The sequence below is a fragment of the Pseudophryne corroboree genome, chromosome 3 (assembly GCF_028390025.1).
Source record: "Pseudophryne corroboree isolate aPseCor3 chromosome 3, aPseCor3.hap2, whole genome shotgun sequence".
In the NCBI taxonomy this organism is placed as follows: Eukaryota; Metazoa; Chordata; class Amphibia; order Anura; family Myobatrachidae; genus Pseudophryne; species Pseudophryne corroboree.
Genome location: NC_086446.1, coordinates 316,616,153 through 316,631,597, shown reverse-complemented (window position 1 = coordinate 316,631,597; position 15,445 = coordinate 316,616,153). Strand labels below are relative to the sequence as shown.

Below are 15,445 nucleotides of genomic sequence, written 5' to 3'. Positions count from 1 at the left end.
CTCGGCATCTGCGATCAGTTCAGTGCTTGTCGTTCCTGGTTTGACGTCATAAACACACCCAGCGTTCGCCCAGACACTCCCCCGTTTCTCCGGCCACTCCTGCGTTTTTTCCGGAAACGGTAGCGTTTTTATCCACACGCCCCGAAAACGCCGTGTTTCCGCCCAGTAACACCCATTTCCTGTCAATCACATTACGATCGCCGGAGCGAGGAAAAAGCCGTGAGTAAAAAAACTATCTTCATTGTAAAATTACTTGGCGCAGTCGCAGTGCGATTATTGCGCATGCGTACTAAGCGGAATTTCACTGCGATGCGATGAAAATTACCGAGCGAACGACTCGGAATGAGGGCCACTGTCGGTTAATACCGTCAACATATCCATCCACTCAGGTGTCGGCCCCGCAGGGGGCGACATCACACTTATCGGCACCTGCTCTGCCTCCACGTAAGCGTCCTCATCAAACATGTCGACACAGCCGTACCGACACACCACACACACACACAGGGAATGCTCTGACTGAGGACAGGACCCCACAAAGTCCTTTGGGGAGACAGAGAGAGAGTATGCCAGCACACACCACAGCGCTATATAATCAGGGATGTACACTAACACAAAGTGATTTTTCCCTATAGCTGCTTTACATATACAATTTGCGCCTAAATTTAGTGCCCCCCCTCTCTTTTTTACCCTTTGAGCCTGGAAACTGCAGGGGAGAGCCTGGGGAGCTGTCTTCCAGCGGAGCTGTGAAGAGGAAATGGCGCCAGTGTGCTGAGGGAGATAGCCCCGCCCCTTCTCGGCGGACTTCTCCCGCTCTTATGTTTATATTATGGCAGGGGATTTTGCACATATATAGTTTATTGGACTATATTATGTGCTTTTTGCCATAGAAGGTACTCTAATTGCAGCCCAGGGCACCCCCCCCCCCCCCCCCCCCCAGCGCCCTGCACCCATCAGTGACCGGAGTGTGTGGTGTGCATGGGGAGCAATGGCGCACAGCTGCAGTGCTGTGCGCTACCTTAATGAAGACCGAAGTCTTCAGCCGCCGATTTTCAGGATGTTCTTCTTGCTTCTGGCTCTGCAAGGGGGACGGCGGCGCGGCTCCGGGACCGGACGATCGTGGACGGGCCCAGTGTTCGATCCCTCTGGAGCTAATGGTGTCCAGTAGCCTTAGAAGCCCAAGCTAGCTGCAAGCAGGTAGGTTTGCTTCTCTCCCCTCAGTCCCTCGTAGCAGTGAGTTTGTTGCCAGCAGATCTCACTAAAAATAAAAAACCTAACAAATACTTTCTTTACTAGAAGCTCAGGAGAGCCCCTAGTGTGCAACCAGCTCGGGCCGGGCACAGATTCTAACTGAGGTCTGGAGTAGGGGCATAGAGGGAGGAGCCAGTGCACACCAGATAGTACCAAATCTTTCTTTTAGAGTGCCCAGTCTCCTGCGGAGCCCGTCTATTCCCCATGGTCCTTACGGAGTACCCAGCATCCACTAGGACGTCAGAGAAAGGGGCAATTGTTACTGTTTTTATTGCATGTGTTTGCATACCTCCCAACATTTCCATTCTGGTATACTTGTGCAAACTGCTGCTTGTCTGGAAATGCGACCATGTTGCTTTGCATCTTATGCAGCCCAGTGAAAACCTAGGTGTACTTGGGCAAATTGTGCCACAGAATGTGCTGCGTAAATTGTCATGTGTGTATTCTCAGGTGCAGGGCTGTTGAGACACACGCTGCGCCTTGATGATAATTAGGGGCGTGGCCAGGTCTAAAAAAAAAACATGAAAACTACTGTGCAGCACATGCTTTGAAGGGGGGTATTTGTCCCCTTCACCAGCTGGCCTTGGCCACCACAGGGCCTCTCTAATCATCCTGACCAATAACACCCTCACCCCCCCTCCCAACCCCACCCACCCGGCCACCCCAGATCAGGTGCAGTATAACCATTACTCTCCATGGGTTAGTCTTTCCCCTATTCTCTGTATGTACAGTAGTTGAACCTGAATCCATGTTTAAACTTCAGAAATAAAAGAGAGTACATGAAATATTGAACAAGGAATTACTGTAAGACACTGAGGACTCTGTGGGGAACGATTGAGGTGGGCAGCAAATTATACATGTATAAAAAAAGCAATTTGTTTTTGCTGCAATTTGCTGACTTGGTGGGTTTCCCCTTTGTGTGAATACTGAATAATAAAGTCACAACATTATATTAGGACAGGTTATGTTACAAAAAGAAGCGAGTATTTAGTTGTTGCCTTGGGAGATGGTTAGTTTCTAACTGGCAGCTGTCTAATGTTTCCTGTGATAAGTCTGTCAGGGTGGGTGGATGGCTGAGTACGCCTCAATGAACAGGTGAGTGCTGTTAACTGGAAAAGAGAAGAGAAACTCATTTACAAACTTTTTTTTCATAAAAGGTTATTGAATTGGTATATGTCTTCAGGGACGCATAGTTCCTGAGTAAATGTACCTGTGTGTTGTACACAATCTGTTGCCCTCTGAAAAAAAGAATAAGAAACATGTTTTTTTCCTTTAACAATGGCAGCTGTCTTATTTTTTTTAGCTAAATATTGTCACAGCCAAATCACTGTAATATTTTGTATATAACAGCATTAATTCTGCAAAGTAATACGTAATATACTTTATGTACAGCAGCTTGCATTTTACGTGTGGATTTTATTCTGGGTTTTTTCTTGGATTTTGCTATCCAAGTATTAGAAAAATATGTAAATAAACACATATATTTGGGTTTATATACGGTTAGACTTTCTGTGAGCAGTAGTAGCTACTTCATTATTATTGTTCATTACGCTGAATAAACTGAACTGCTGAAATCAGTATATCAACGCTCTTTGCCACATTTTAGCACTGGCACCAAGGGGTGTGGGGCGCAGGTAGGGCTTGCTGGACGAGCCCGATAGGGGCCTGAGTATATGCTCAAAGCCCCTCCCCCTGGCACTTCTTCAAGAAGATGGTGCTCGACATTGAAAGCAAAGACTCTTTGCTCTCTTGTGCACATGCACCAGCTTCCCGAATGTCACTGGGAAGATGGGGATGCTGAGGAAAAGGGACCTGCTTCCCGGGGCCAGGCAAGGTGCCGATGCCCACCGCAATTACAATTTTATTGATATATTTTTTTTGGTGGGGACATTTCCACGCCCCCATACAGTACACGGGCCCGGTGCCACTCTCTACAGCCCTGCATGTTAGTAATGTTCTACCATAGGAATGGGTTATCTATACTCCCTATTAGTATTCACTGAGATTACCCATACAAGATTTCCTTTATTTGATACAAAATCCCTGTGAATCCCTCTCTAAGTAAAGTGTGTGCGCTTCGTATTTACTAATTATTGTTGCATATTTTATAGTTAGGCATCATACTGCGCAAGACATTCTGTAAATACAGTATACATTCGTTTTGCATTCTTTTCGCTTTCTGCAATTTTAAATAACCACTGTACATACAAGGATATACTTGTAAATGATTGCTTGTCCTGGCCATGTTCACTGGTGTTTTTGGAGCAATAAAAGGGTTGGGTACGAAATCCCGGCAGTGAGGCTCAGTATTCCGACAGTGTCATCCCGATAATCTAAATCCCCGTTAGTATGTTAACCCTATCCCTATTCCTACTCCTAACCCATTCCTCCTGTAGCCTAAGCCTAACCGTCCCCTCCCACAGCCTAACCCCTACACTCCCCCACCCCGAAGCCTAACCCTCCTCCTAGTTCATACTTACTGTTGGGATTCCACTGTCGGTATTCTGACTGCCGGGATCCTGACTGCATTCCCAATAAAATGGTCAGTACAATGTAAATTCAGTCATAGCACGTTTACCTGTGGAGATTATGTACGTTCAGCACCACTCTTCATAAATGTCAGCTTTAAAACTTTTCTCTTTTACAGCATGTATAAGAAGATTTCCATTCCTGAATGTTGATATCACAACAGAAAAGGGAAAACTATGGTGGAATATACGGAAAACCTGTTTCAAGATTGTTGAGCACAACTGGTTTGAAACATTTATTATCTTCATGATTCTGCTCAGCAGTGGTGCCCTGGTGAATACAATTTTTTTTACTTTCTGCCTTTGTAATCGATTCTTAACTTTTCCCTTTGCAGCCTATAATCTAGATATCTAAGGGATCTATGTACTGAGCCTTGGCGAGAGATAAAGTGGACAGAGACAATGTACCGGCCAATCAGCTCCTAACTGCTATTTTTCAAACACAGCCTGTAACATGGCAGTTAGGAGCTGATTGGCTGGTACTTTACTCCATTCACTTTATCTCTCTCCAAGGCATAGTACATAGACTCCACAGTTTGCTACTTAAAGGAATGTTCATATAATACAGTCATATGTTTTGTAAACATTGCTGTGTTCCACAATCAACCATTTAATAGCTCCTTAAAAATACATTAAACATGCAAGAGTTTGTTTTCTTCTAAAAGTACACAATGGCATATATATATTTGAGTTGAATATTTGAATGAAAGCTTAAAGGGTTGTTCACTTCAAGCTCCATCCCCCTGCCTAATGATCTGTGTATAGCACTTTGCCAGAAGTACCCTCTCCTGATTGCAACCGTTGGACCACATTGTTTGACTGAGGCTTGGAGGTTGAGCCCTGGCACATTTGAAACTCTGAACCAGTCATGATCATGGGGGAGATTTATCAAAGCGTGGAGAGATGTGCAGGCTGTGTTATAAAATGACAGTAGCTGATTGGTTGGTACTTTATCTAATCTCCACTTTATCTATCTCCAAGCGTTGATAAATCTCCACCATATGTCTCAGTTTTCAGTAGTCCATTGCTAATAACAATCCGCATTTGTAGAAGATCCTTACCAAAGTGCTAAAGGGACAGACATTTCTTATAGTGCGGATGTTGTCCTTAATGGAAAACCATTTTAATTTTGTTTCAGAAACAAACTGAGTAGAATAATGAAGAACACAGTGGGGCATATTGCAAAGTGCAAAACGAGCTGAGGTGACAGACAAAATCTTCCTTGATGTCATGCTCCTTATAGTGTGCTGAGAGGGCACAATGCTATTTCCACTCTACAAAAACACTGGAATATGGCACTAGCTCATTGCTGGATGTGATCAGGTCTCGCCCTACTCTTTATTTTGTTCCTTCCAGTTTCACTTCAGAAAAACACAATTGCGGCTACACATTGCACAAAAACACTCCCCTCTCATCACACTTACTCTTTAAGATATTTTACTGCATAGCAAGACCAAGGTGCATGTGTTATGTCATGTGGAGGTGTCTCCAAGGACTAGAGAGTAGACATGCCCTGGGCTGACCATCATGGCATCGCAGGAAAAAGCCAAAAGGGATTTGTAAAATTTCCATTCAGTGTACTTTGTAAATGAGATCCATTGTATTCATTACTTATACAAGTCAATATAAAAGTAATTCTTCATCTTTTTCCCCTCCTACTGTATAGGCATTTGAAGATATTTACATTGAACAAAGGAAAGTTATAAGGACTATGTTGGAGTATGCTGATAAAGTGTTTTCCTACGTATTTGTAATTGAAATGTTGCTAAAATGGACAGCATATGGCTTCAAGGTGTATTTTACTAATGCTTGGTGCTGGCTGGATTTCCTTATTGTTGATGTAAGTAATAAGTAATTAAAACTCACTCACTAAGATACTGTATGACGGTAAATTTTAGCACATACAGGAATTTTTGTCAGAATTTATAAACTCCTCATCGTCTTATATGTACCCCCTCCAACAGTGCAAAGGTAAAACCATTAACAGTAACCATAATGAAATAATGACACAGAGACTTATATCACTGGACAAGAACGTCGGCTTTATTTAAACTACTGTAATTATTTTATTATTACTGAACTAACTGAAATCTAGAAGAAAGGACAGTCAAAGCATGGTAGCAACGAAAGAATGGCCCCACTAAACAAGATCACCATCTGCATGCTCACCCTGATCTTCTCAATGGGAGGTGAACTGCCAGCTCATTACCACTCTCAAGGTATCCACCTCCCACCTCAATAACACAATGTGAGGCACACCAGGACTGTGGTGCTGCTGACCTTAGTAGGGTAGAATCAGCCTAAGCTACGTATCGGAAGGGAGGGCAATTCAAGTACCAAAGACAGAATTCAACTGCAACCATTCTTTCCCACCAACAGTGGTCCTCCCCCACCATACACTAATCGACCACACCTCGAATCCCCCAAAGTAAATCCTTGACAAAAAGAAAACGACCCTCGTCACTCAAATGCACACTATCAGGCCTGAAAACATGAGCATCCCTGTATTTAATCAAGCTATACAAGATGACCATACCTCCAAAACCGTGTACACACGACCAACCACCACATAATACGCCTTCTGGCCATGTCCAGGTCCCATCCAGACATGCCATGGAAATATATCAGACCATAAAACCTTACAAAATGGCCACGATTGCCTCCAAGTCAGCTGAAATGGAGAACTACATGTCTAATGACATACGAGATGTCAGTTCATTACTACTATGGTGAATAACAAGTACCAACGGGAAGAGAAAGAAGCTCACTGACTGAAAGAATAAATTCAAAAGGGACCCCCAACGTGACCCACAAACTCCAGATCATCGAATGCAATCCAACACCAGAAACAAATCCATGCATTGAGAAAAACTCGTCCAGCCCTCCTAGAAAACAAAATGTGCCTGAATACCCACACGGGACAAGAATCCACATGATCATCTGTAGGAATAATGTAAAGAAAACGTGTGAACCAATGGAAAATAGAAAAAGAGCAGCAAGGAAAATGGAGCCTATGACTGGTGGCAAAACATACACCAGCCTGGCAGAAGTCTAGCTTAAAAACTGAGTTTAAAACAAAAAACAAGACCCCCCACCAAAGGTGGGGAGTAGCTTATTAACAAGTTAGGATGCAAACAAACTTACCGAAGCCTACTGTACCTCTTATAGGCACTAGACTTCCATTGGCTTAGGAGAAACCTGACACAGCGGCCAACATAGCTGCACTAATCCTGAAAGAATGAGTCCCAAAATCACTTGGCGACAGCCCTATCGCCCCCACGCACTGCCTCAAAACCCAACTGAATTGAAAATATGTCATGGGGAAACCATTAGCATGCATTTTTCATGCCCCATTTACAGGAGGATGATGGTCATGGTTAATCCTCACCCAAACCACCGGACACACCTTAGAATCATAGCAAGCCTGCATAGAAACCCTATGACCCTTTCCCAACTAGTCTGTTTTAAATTGACGAAAAAAGTGCCAAGCTCTCTACAAAAATATACAAAAAAAGTACAGAAAGAAGGCCTCGCTTAGAAGATGCCCCCGAATCCGAGACATGGAATGCCCATGATAAGCCTTCACTTAAGCCAAACTAAACTAACCAAGCTTCAAAATCCGAAGAGCAAACTGCTGTCAAAACATGCAACAAAAATGATACAAATCAATAGGATGCCGAGTGTTTGGAGGAACAGGGGCGAACCTGGACAACCTTTTTTTAAGTAAAAATCTTTTTGAAAGGTCCTCCAAGCCCTTTACCTGGAATAAAATGGGACAGTCCTACTAACATCTTGAATGCCACAGCCGTGGACCTGCCTGACTCCACGAGCTAATGACCGATGGGATAGCCCCTCCATCCCAGCTCAATAACTTGCCAGACATAGAGGCATAACTCATCTATCTGACAGGCCAACAGGGCCAGAGCATGAATATGCGGCCAATAAATCCGCAATATCACGCATGGTAAGGAAGCGGCAAGCTGATGATTTATAGTGTGAACCACACCAAAATAATTACACCAAAAGACAACGCTGCAATTTTGCAAGGAAGAGCCCCCGAGTTCCAGGAAAACCATGATAGGGTAGTGCTTGAGAAGGAGGAGATACTGTATCAAGCCACTTGTCCACCCACTGTTCAGGCCAAGGGGCAGCACACCAACGACCCTCAAAGTATGCCCCAAAGCCCGAGGAGCCCACTGCATCAGTAAATAAATGGAGAATGCTGTTGGGCTCCACTTGCAAAACCCAAATGTGTGTGCCATTTAAATACAGACACAAGTTCCACCCAGGCTCTGAGGTCCCTCATAATCTTGTTTGGAAAAAAGAATAAAATTAAGTGGTTTCAGCACCCTTGCCGTAACCCATTCCAACTTGCAACTAAAGGCCTGCCACACTGGAATCATGCGACACCGCGAAGTTCAGAAGACCCAACAATGACTGAGCCTGGCATGAGGTAACCTTACCTGATGCCAACATTCTCACCAGTGTCTCATGTAGCCGGCCCACCCTCTCACTCTCGATCATCAGACAGGTCATGACCAGCAAAGGCACTTCCACCCTATCGTGGGCGATGGGTACGCCGAACTTAGTGAATAACAAAAGGGTCCCTGCTAACAGGCAAGAATGCACAAACCCACCACAAGAAAATCATCCAAGTAATAGCCCCCCCCCCCAACGCTCACCTGTATGACCAACCATGCACCAGTGTAGAAAAGAAATCGAACAACCCATGGGTACTATCCAGATAAAACCCGTCCTCCAGCCAAAAGCCCATGATCCGGAAAAACTCTTTGGAGATGAGATGATCTCCAACTGCCGCCTCTTTGCATCAACCTGACTTACCAGTTTAAACTTCACCACGAGCAGGGTTGAACCTGTGTTCAACCCTACTAGATACCTGGGTTCAATGCTTACTTTAACCTGGTGCTTTCACACTGCACATGGGCCCTCATTCCGAGTTGTTCGCTCGCAAGATGCTTTTAGCAGCATTGCACACGCTAAGCCGCCGCCTACTGGGAGTGAATCTTAGCATAGCAGAATTGCAAACGAAAGATTCTCAAAATTGCGAATAGAAATTTCTAAGCAGTTTCTGAGTAGCTCGACACTTAGGGTGCATACACACGGTGAGATTCGGACTTATCCGATTCTCACCGTGCGACAGGGGGCCGGGTCGGCACTTAGCCAGTATCGCAAGCACATAATGAGTGTGCTTGCGATGCTGGCTATGTGCGATGTCAATCCTGACTATCTCTTCTATAGAGATAGCCAGGATTGACTTGCCTGCACAGCCTATTTTTTCTGCCGATGCCGACAGCGCGGGGCCGCGCATCGGCATCGGATCGGGATCGCAAGGTGACTGTCACCTTGCGATCTGCACTATCTTTTCTTCCGATTCTGACTATATAGTCAGAATCGGAAGAAAATATCTTACCGTGTGTACACACCTTTACTCTGCCACTGCAATCAGTTCAGTCAGTTTCGTTCCTGGTTTGACGTCACAAACACACCCAGCGTTCGCCCAGACACTCCCCCGTTTCTCTAGCCACTCCCGCGTTTTTCCCAGAAACGGCAGCGTTTTTTCACACACTCCCATGAAACGGCCAGTTTCCGCCCAGAAACACCCACTTCCTGTCAATCACACAACGATCACCAGAACGAAAAAAAACCTTGTAATGCCGTGAGTAAAATACCAAACTTCTTAGCAAATTTACTTGGCGCAGTCGCAGTGCGAACATTGCGCATGCGCAGTTTGCGGAAAATCGCTGCGATGCGATGAAAAAGAACGAGCGAACAACTCGGAATGAGGGCCAATATCCCGAGATGCTGAGCGTTCACATGAGATAACCTGGATATTTATGGCGTGTGACAGGGGTATAAGTCATCACATCAGTCAGGCAGAGGAAGATTGAAACACCGTTCAAGTGGTGGGAGCAGCACTGGCGGTATACAGTGTTGTCCTTTAATTAAGTACCAATTTTACTTGCGTAAATGTGATTTATGTTCAAATAAAATGCAAATATGCTTGCAGTATGTGCCTACCAAAATGTGGATATATAAGTGCTCTTCACATAGGGTCAAAGTATCCTTCTCCCCCCCCTAATGGTTCCTGAGAGTTAGTGGCTCAGGATAGCATACCTCCAAACAAAGGCAGAAAGGACCAAAAAATGTAGTGAGGGTCCTCAGCAGGTGTGCAAATATACATACTAAAAAGAAGAATATAACTGCTTTTCAGAGTGGAAACTTGCTTTTCATGGATCGTGGTTCACACTGATGATTATCCCGGAGGAAAGTGAAATAAGCATAATTTGTTATACCTTTGGAAAAATATAATATACAAATGTAATCGATACCCCTTTCACATAGCAATAGCGGGTCGCACCTGGAACTTGTGCACAACTCCTTCCCAGGTGCGATCCACTTGAGATCCGTTTAAGACTGGCAGCACCAACCCGGCATATTGCTGCGTTGGTGACATCAGCGGTGGTGTGTGCGGAGGCGGCACTTGGAGATCAGATCCTCTCCAAGTGCCGCCTCTTCCTATAGCGCCACCTCTCCCTATAGTGTGAGCGGGTCCCGGGTCGACCAGTTCACACTGCACTTTAACCCAGGAATAACCCTGCTTTAGTCAACCCAAGAAATTGTAACAAACCCCTTTACCACCGCACCTTGATCCGAGTCAACCCGACAATATACCAGGTTATTTTGGCGATATGAAAGGGGTAAGAGTCTATGCCAGAAAACAGACTATGTAGAGGAAATTCTCATGGCATCTCTGGGCATTCCTAAAATAAATTCCATACAACAATGCTAATGTACCTCAACTAATTTAAATGATTTAAATGCACAATAACATATTAAAATGCCCATACATGAAATAAGAACAATATTTTAGAAGATACAACACTACTCAAAAGTCATAAGGAAATTCCACAGGTGGCGTCCTCCATAAAGGTATCTAGCAGTCAGTCCCATCGTTAAGTGTTCCTACGCATTTCATTTGCTTAACAGACTTTTAGTCAGCACTCCCATTCTGAATATGCTATCTGCCAAGGTGCCAGAAACCCCGTAGGTAATGTAGCATCAATACTTTGGCACTCAGTGGTCTTGTGCTCATAAAGAATAGATCACAGCAACAGCTGCTTATGTATATAGAAAATCACGTTGAGGCAGCACACACATGTACCAGAGACAGCAGTCCCGGTGCCCTCCACAGACAATCCCCGGCCAGGAGTCCAAACACAGATACAGATGGATGTGGCACTCAGTATACAAAGAGGCAAAGGACACAGGCTAATGCCAACGTTTCGCTGCTTTTATTACAGCATCATCAGATGACGCGGTAATAAAAGCAGCGAAACTTTGGCATTAGCCTGTGTCCTTTGCCACTTAGTTAGTGGCGGCACTCAGTATACTATCTATCTATCTATCAAAAAGAGATTCCCTTTTGGCCAAGCTAATATAATATAATGTTCCTTCCTCCCGTTCCCACCCCTTCTCCTGACAAATAGGCTTCCATTAAAGTACTTGTGCAGGTGGCCGGCTGTGGTTGTGGCATATGGGCTGTGTCAGCCACCATCACAGTATTTGTCCCACATGTTACCAGTAGGTATCTGGAGCCATGGAGGACCAATACTGTGTCAGTGAATGAGGCAACCACATCAAACATTGCCAGGCTATTCCCCAGCCCAAAATATTCAGTACATGTTTGGCTCAGATCACCTCTGGAACTTACCCATGCCTCTTCCACATCTTCAGATTACAACTTTGCTGGTGTGGGAAGCACTATGGCAAGTTACTGTTCTGGTCTGCCTCTTGTATAGTCTTAATTTATTTTTATGTATTTTTTAGGATTTTTTTTTATTTAGTATTTTCTAAAACCTTGATTATCTAATTAATCACGATGGGGAGTTCCTCATTAACACTAGTGATAACCTTTGAAAGATGTGAGACAATATGTGCTTATACATTTTAAAAATGATGATGGCTTTTATGTCCTATTGTTAGACCTCCTTTTGCTTTTCATGACAAATTGGTGTAATTATTTATCTGGATAGGTGTCTTTGATCAGTTTGACTGCTAACTGGTTGGGTTATTCAGAACTTGGCGCTATCAAATCCCTGAGAACATTGAGAGCCCTCAGACCATTGAGAGCATTGTCAAGATTTGAAGGCATGAGGGTAAGTATTTAGACAAAATGTTCATGTCAACAGCAATAATGAGTCTCTAATACTACATACAGTTTGTGCTTGTGCTTACTTCAAATACCTCCTTCCCATGGAGCCTTAACTTATTTTATGCGTATATGACTCCAGAGTTCCTGTTTTGTTACTCATTAACCACTTAACTGGCATGTTCAGATCACATGCAACCGCGCCGCCCCACTATATCCCCCAGTTTTTGACAAGGAGATCCATTCTGCAGATGTGCATAATATAATATTCAAATATTTGAAAAAAAGCTTTTTAAACTTTATTAAATAATAAAAAAAAAATCAATGTTATGAATGGTTTTGAAGTGAAAAATCGTCAGTTAAGTGGTTAAGAGGCCTATTCATCAACGGGTGGATACAGAACTACTGTAGTGTGGGATCCTACTTACCATTGCTGATTCGCATTATGACACCACGCAATGCGGAGATGGTGGAGGTATCTAATTGGATGTCTTCACAACACATGTCCCCCTTCCCATCGGAAAGAGCGAGTCTCCAGGAACACAAGCAGGGCTGGTTTCCAACTTTCCACAAGCAAACTACAAAGTTTTCAAACTTCTGAGTTTGATAAATACTAGGTGGCTGCTTCAGGCCTCTATTAATGATTGGGAAAGTCACTTAAACATGCGGAAAGTAAAGTTTCCACTTGTGTAATGGGCCCATAATAAATGATGAATAAGCCCTTAACTACTTGCCTGGCTTAGTAGCATTTGACGTGTCTGGAGCCAGGAATATGTTACCTGGCCAGGTCGCATCACATGTGACATGCTGCCCTGCTGTGTATCCGACTTGTAGATTGGGAGATCCATACTGCACAAGTGCACAACAGATCTCCTCTGGATCCCTGGACACACTGCAGTGACGAGGTGGTCTCTGAGTGCTGACATCACTGCTGGAATTCTGGTGCGGCATTCTGGAACTCATGTGCTGGGGATCACAGTGCAGGGATGGGAACTTAGTTCCTCCCCCAACACAATTTGGCTGATCACTGCAAGTGCAGATAGTAGCTGCAGCAGGGAAGCGGGGTCTGATCATCAGGCCCCCCTGACACACGCTCAGCTGTGCTCTGCACGTGGGGAAGGGCATCCCACTGGGAGGAAGTTATAACTAGTGGGGGTGAGGGAGGAGTAAAATAAAGATAATTAATGCTGACTGGGGGAAGAGGAGGAGGTGTCAAACAATAGTAATTAAAAATTAATTGGACACAGGGTGGGGGGGTGTTAAAAAAATAGATTTTTACATGGGGAAAGGTTGTTAAATAAAGCATGGCATTTGTTTTAACACTAAGGGTATGCGTGTGGGGGGGGGGGGGGGTACTGTTGTCAGGATTTAGGAACACTAGGGGGGTAGTCTATTGCCAATGGGGGGTGGGAAGTTATTTTAGAATGGAAGCCTAAGGACACAGGGGGATGGGTGGTGCAAAACACCCCCTTGATAGATATATATATATATATATATATATATATATATATATATATATATATATATATATATATAAAATTAATATATTATTAAAAAATACCTTTAAACTTAATTAAGTCATTAATAAAAACAATTCTGAGATGTTTTGTGGGGTTCAAGATTCAGCTGCCAAAAAAAGGTAATTGTTTTTCAGCTGCAGCTAGTCTCTCTGATCTGTGAATTGTCTAATTTGAAGGTTGCTGTGATTGCATAGCAAAGTGCCAGCCTTTTATTATGAATATACTGTTGGTTTCACCTATTGCTGTGTTTTCTCTTGTTCTAAGGTGGTGGTGAATGCATTACTGGGTGCCATCCCTTCCATCATGAATGTGCTGCTGGTTTGTTTAATCTTCTGGCTTATCTTCAGCATCATGGGAGTCAATCTGTTTGCTGGGAAATATTACAAATGTATTAACAGCACAACGTCTGAAATGTTTGACACCTCGGTGGTGAACAATCGCTCCGATTGCTTTGCTTTAAATTACACAGAAGAAGTGCGGTGGGTCAATGTCAAAGTGAATTTCGACAATGTGGGTCTGGGATACCTGTCCCTGCTGCAAGTGGTAAGGAAATAGAATGATATGTGTGTAAGCAGCGTGCTAAACCTCTCACAATGAAGTCAATTACATATCTTGCCCAGAATGAAACATGGAGCCTTGTATGTACAACTTTCAGGTAGTAATCCCGTCACTTCTAAGGATGAGTGGGACTCATCCTAAGTGATGGAGGGGTTTAAATGGGGTTAACTTGCCATAAAGATACCCCATATAGTTGCCATCATTTAAACTCAAGAGGAAAGAGGACTTGATGTCATATCTTGGTGGTGATTAGAAAAGAAAATATACACACATAATTTAGTGAATCATTTGGGGGGTTTTCCGGAGTGGGCAATATTTGCCATTTTTCCAAATGATCAGCGTCTCTCCAAAGGTAGTAAAAAAAATTGCTGCTTGCAGTTAGTATAGCAGCGAGGAAGGCTATTCTGCAAGTGTGGATCGCTTGGGAACCACCTTCACAGTCATTATTTAAACCCAAATTGTTTTATTTATTCAGAATGGAGTGGACAGGAGTTTTAATGGAGAAAGACAGTAAAGTACAAAGATTTTTTGAGGTATGGGAAAGTTATGTTGTCACCTTATCAGCGGCTGTTAGATAGCAGATTCATAACTTCTTATCCAATACGGAATGGTATATGACTAGAATGATTGCAGGGGATCCGCCAATTGTGCTGTAGATCTGACTTGGTATTGGCAGGCCCTAGGGGCGGTAGCGGGGATAGATGGGGGCCGGTGCGGACACTAGTTTTGTTTCGTTTTTTTTTTTAATGTTAATTTCAAATTGTTTTTTTTTTTTCATTTGTCATCCTGTTTTATGTACAATCGGGTTTACATCATGATGGAATTTAGACTGATGAGTCCTAGAATATCAATGCAAAGATATATCTTTGATTGGTATTATTTTACTAATGTGATGGATTTTGTCTTTAAATGTATGACTCAACTATTGAATATTCCTGTATGTAACTTCCTCCTATTTATCTTTATGACATTTGGTATGTCCAATTTGTAGATGCTTGTATGTGTTACATTTATTGCTTCAATAAAAACAGTTTAAAAAAAAAAAAAAAAAAAATATATATATATATATATATACACACACACACACAAGTTTGTTTTTGGTTCACTTTCTTGCAAGTTCATTTAAATAAAAGTAATTTTTTATTTATTTATTTTTGTCCATTTTGGATAGATTGCTTATTTTTCTTCATGCAACATAGACAAACAAATATTATGTTCCGGAAATTAAAAGCCTTCTGCAAAGTTATCATTTGTGTGAGTACTGCATAACTAATCACTTATATTGATGCTGGAATCCTACCAGCCCAAATAGTGCCAAAATAGGCTCAGCAGAGAGTGGATTACATGGGAGCATGGTGATTAAAACTTTCACTAGTACAAATTTTTGATTTAAAAATAAAAAATAATTTCAGTGGCTTTTC

The 15,445-nt window shown here is 43.1% G+C and overlaps 1 protein-coding gene across 2 annotated transcripts in view; it reads left to right on the top strand.

Annotated features, from left to right (window-relative positions):
• The window catches only part of SCN4A (sodium voltage-gated channel alpha subunit 4), a 275,899-nt gene that overhangs the window by 241,243 nt on the left and 19,211 nt on the right, over positions 1 to 15,445 (top strand). For both annotated transcript variants that reach the window (XM_063959465.1, XM_063959466.1), the window contains exons 18-21: positions 3,896 to 4,050; positions 5,443 to 5,616; positions 11,831 to 11,953; positions 13,731 to 14,009. In XM_063959465.1, the coding sequence (XP_063815535.1) occupies positions 3,896 to 4,050; positions 5,443 to 5,616; positions 11,831 to 11,953; positions 13,731 to 14,009 (731 nt within the window). The remainder of the gene's footprint in view (positions 1 to 3,895; positions 4,051 to 5,442; positions 5,617 to 11,830; positions 11,954 to 13,730; positions 14,010 to 15,445) is intronic.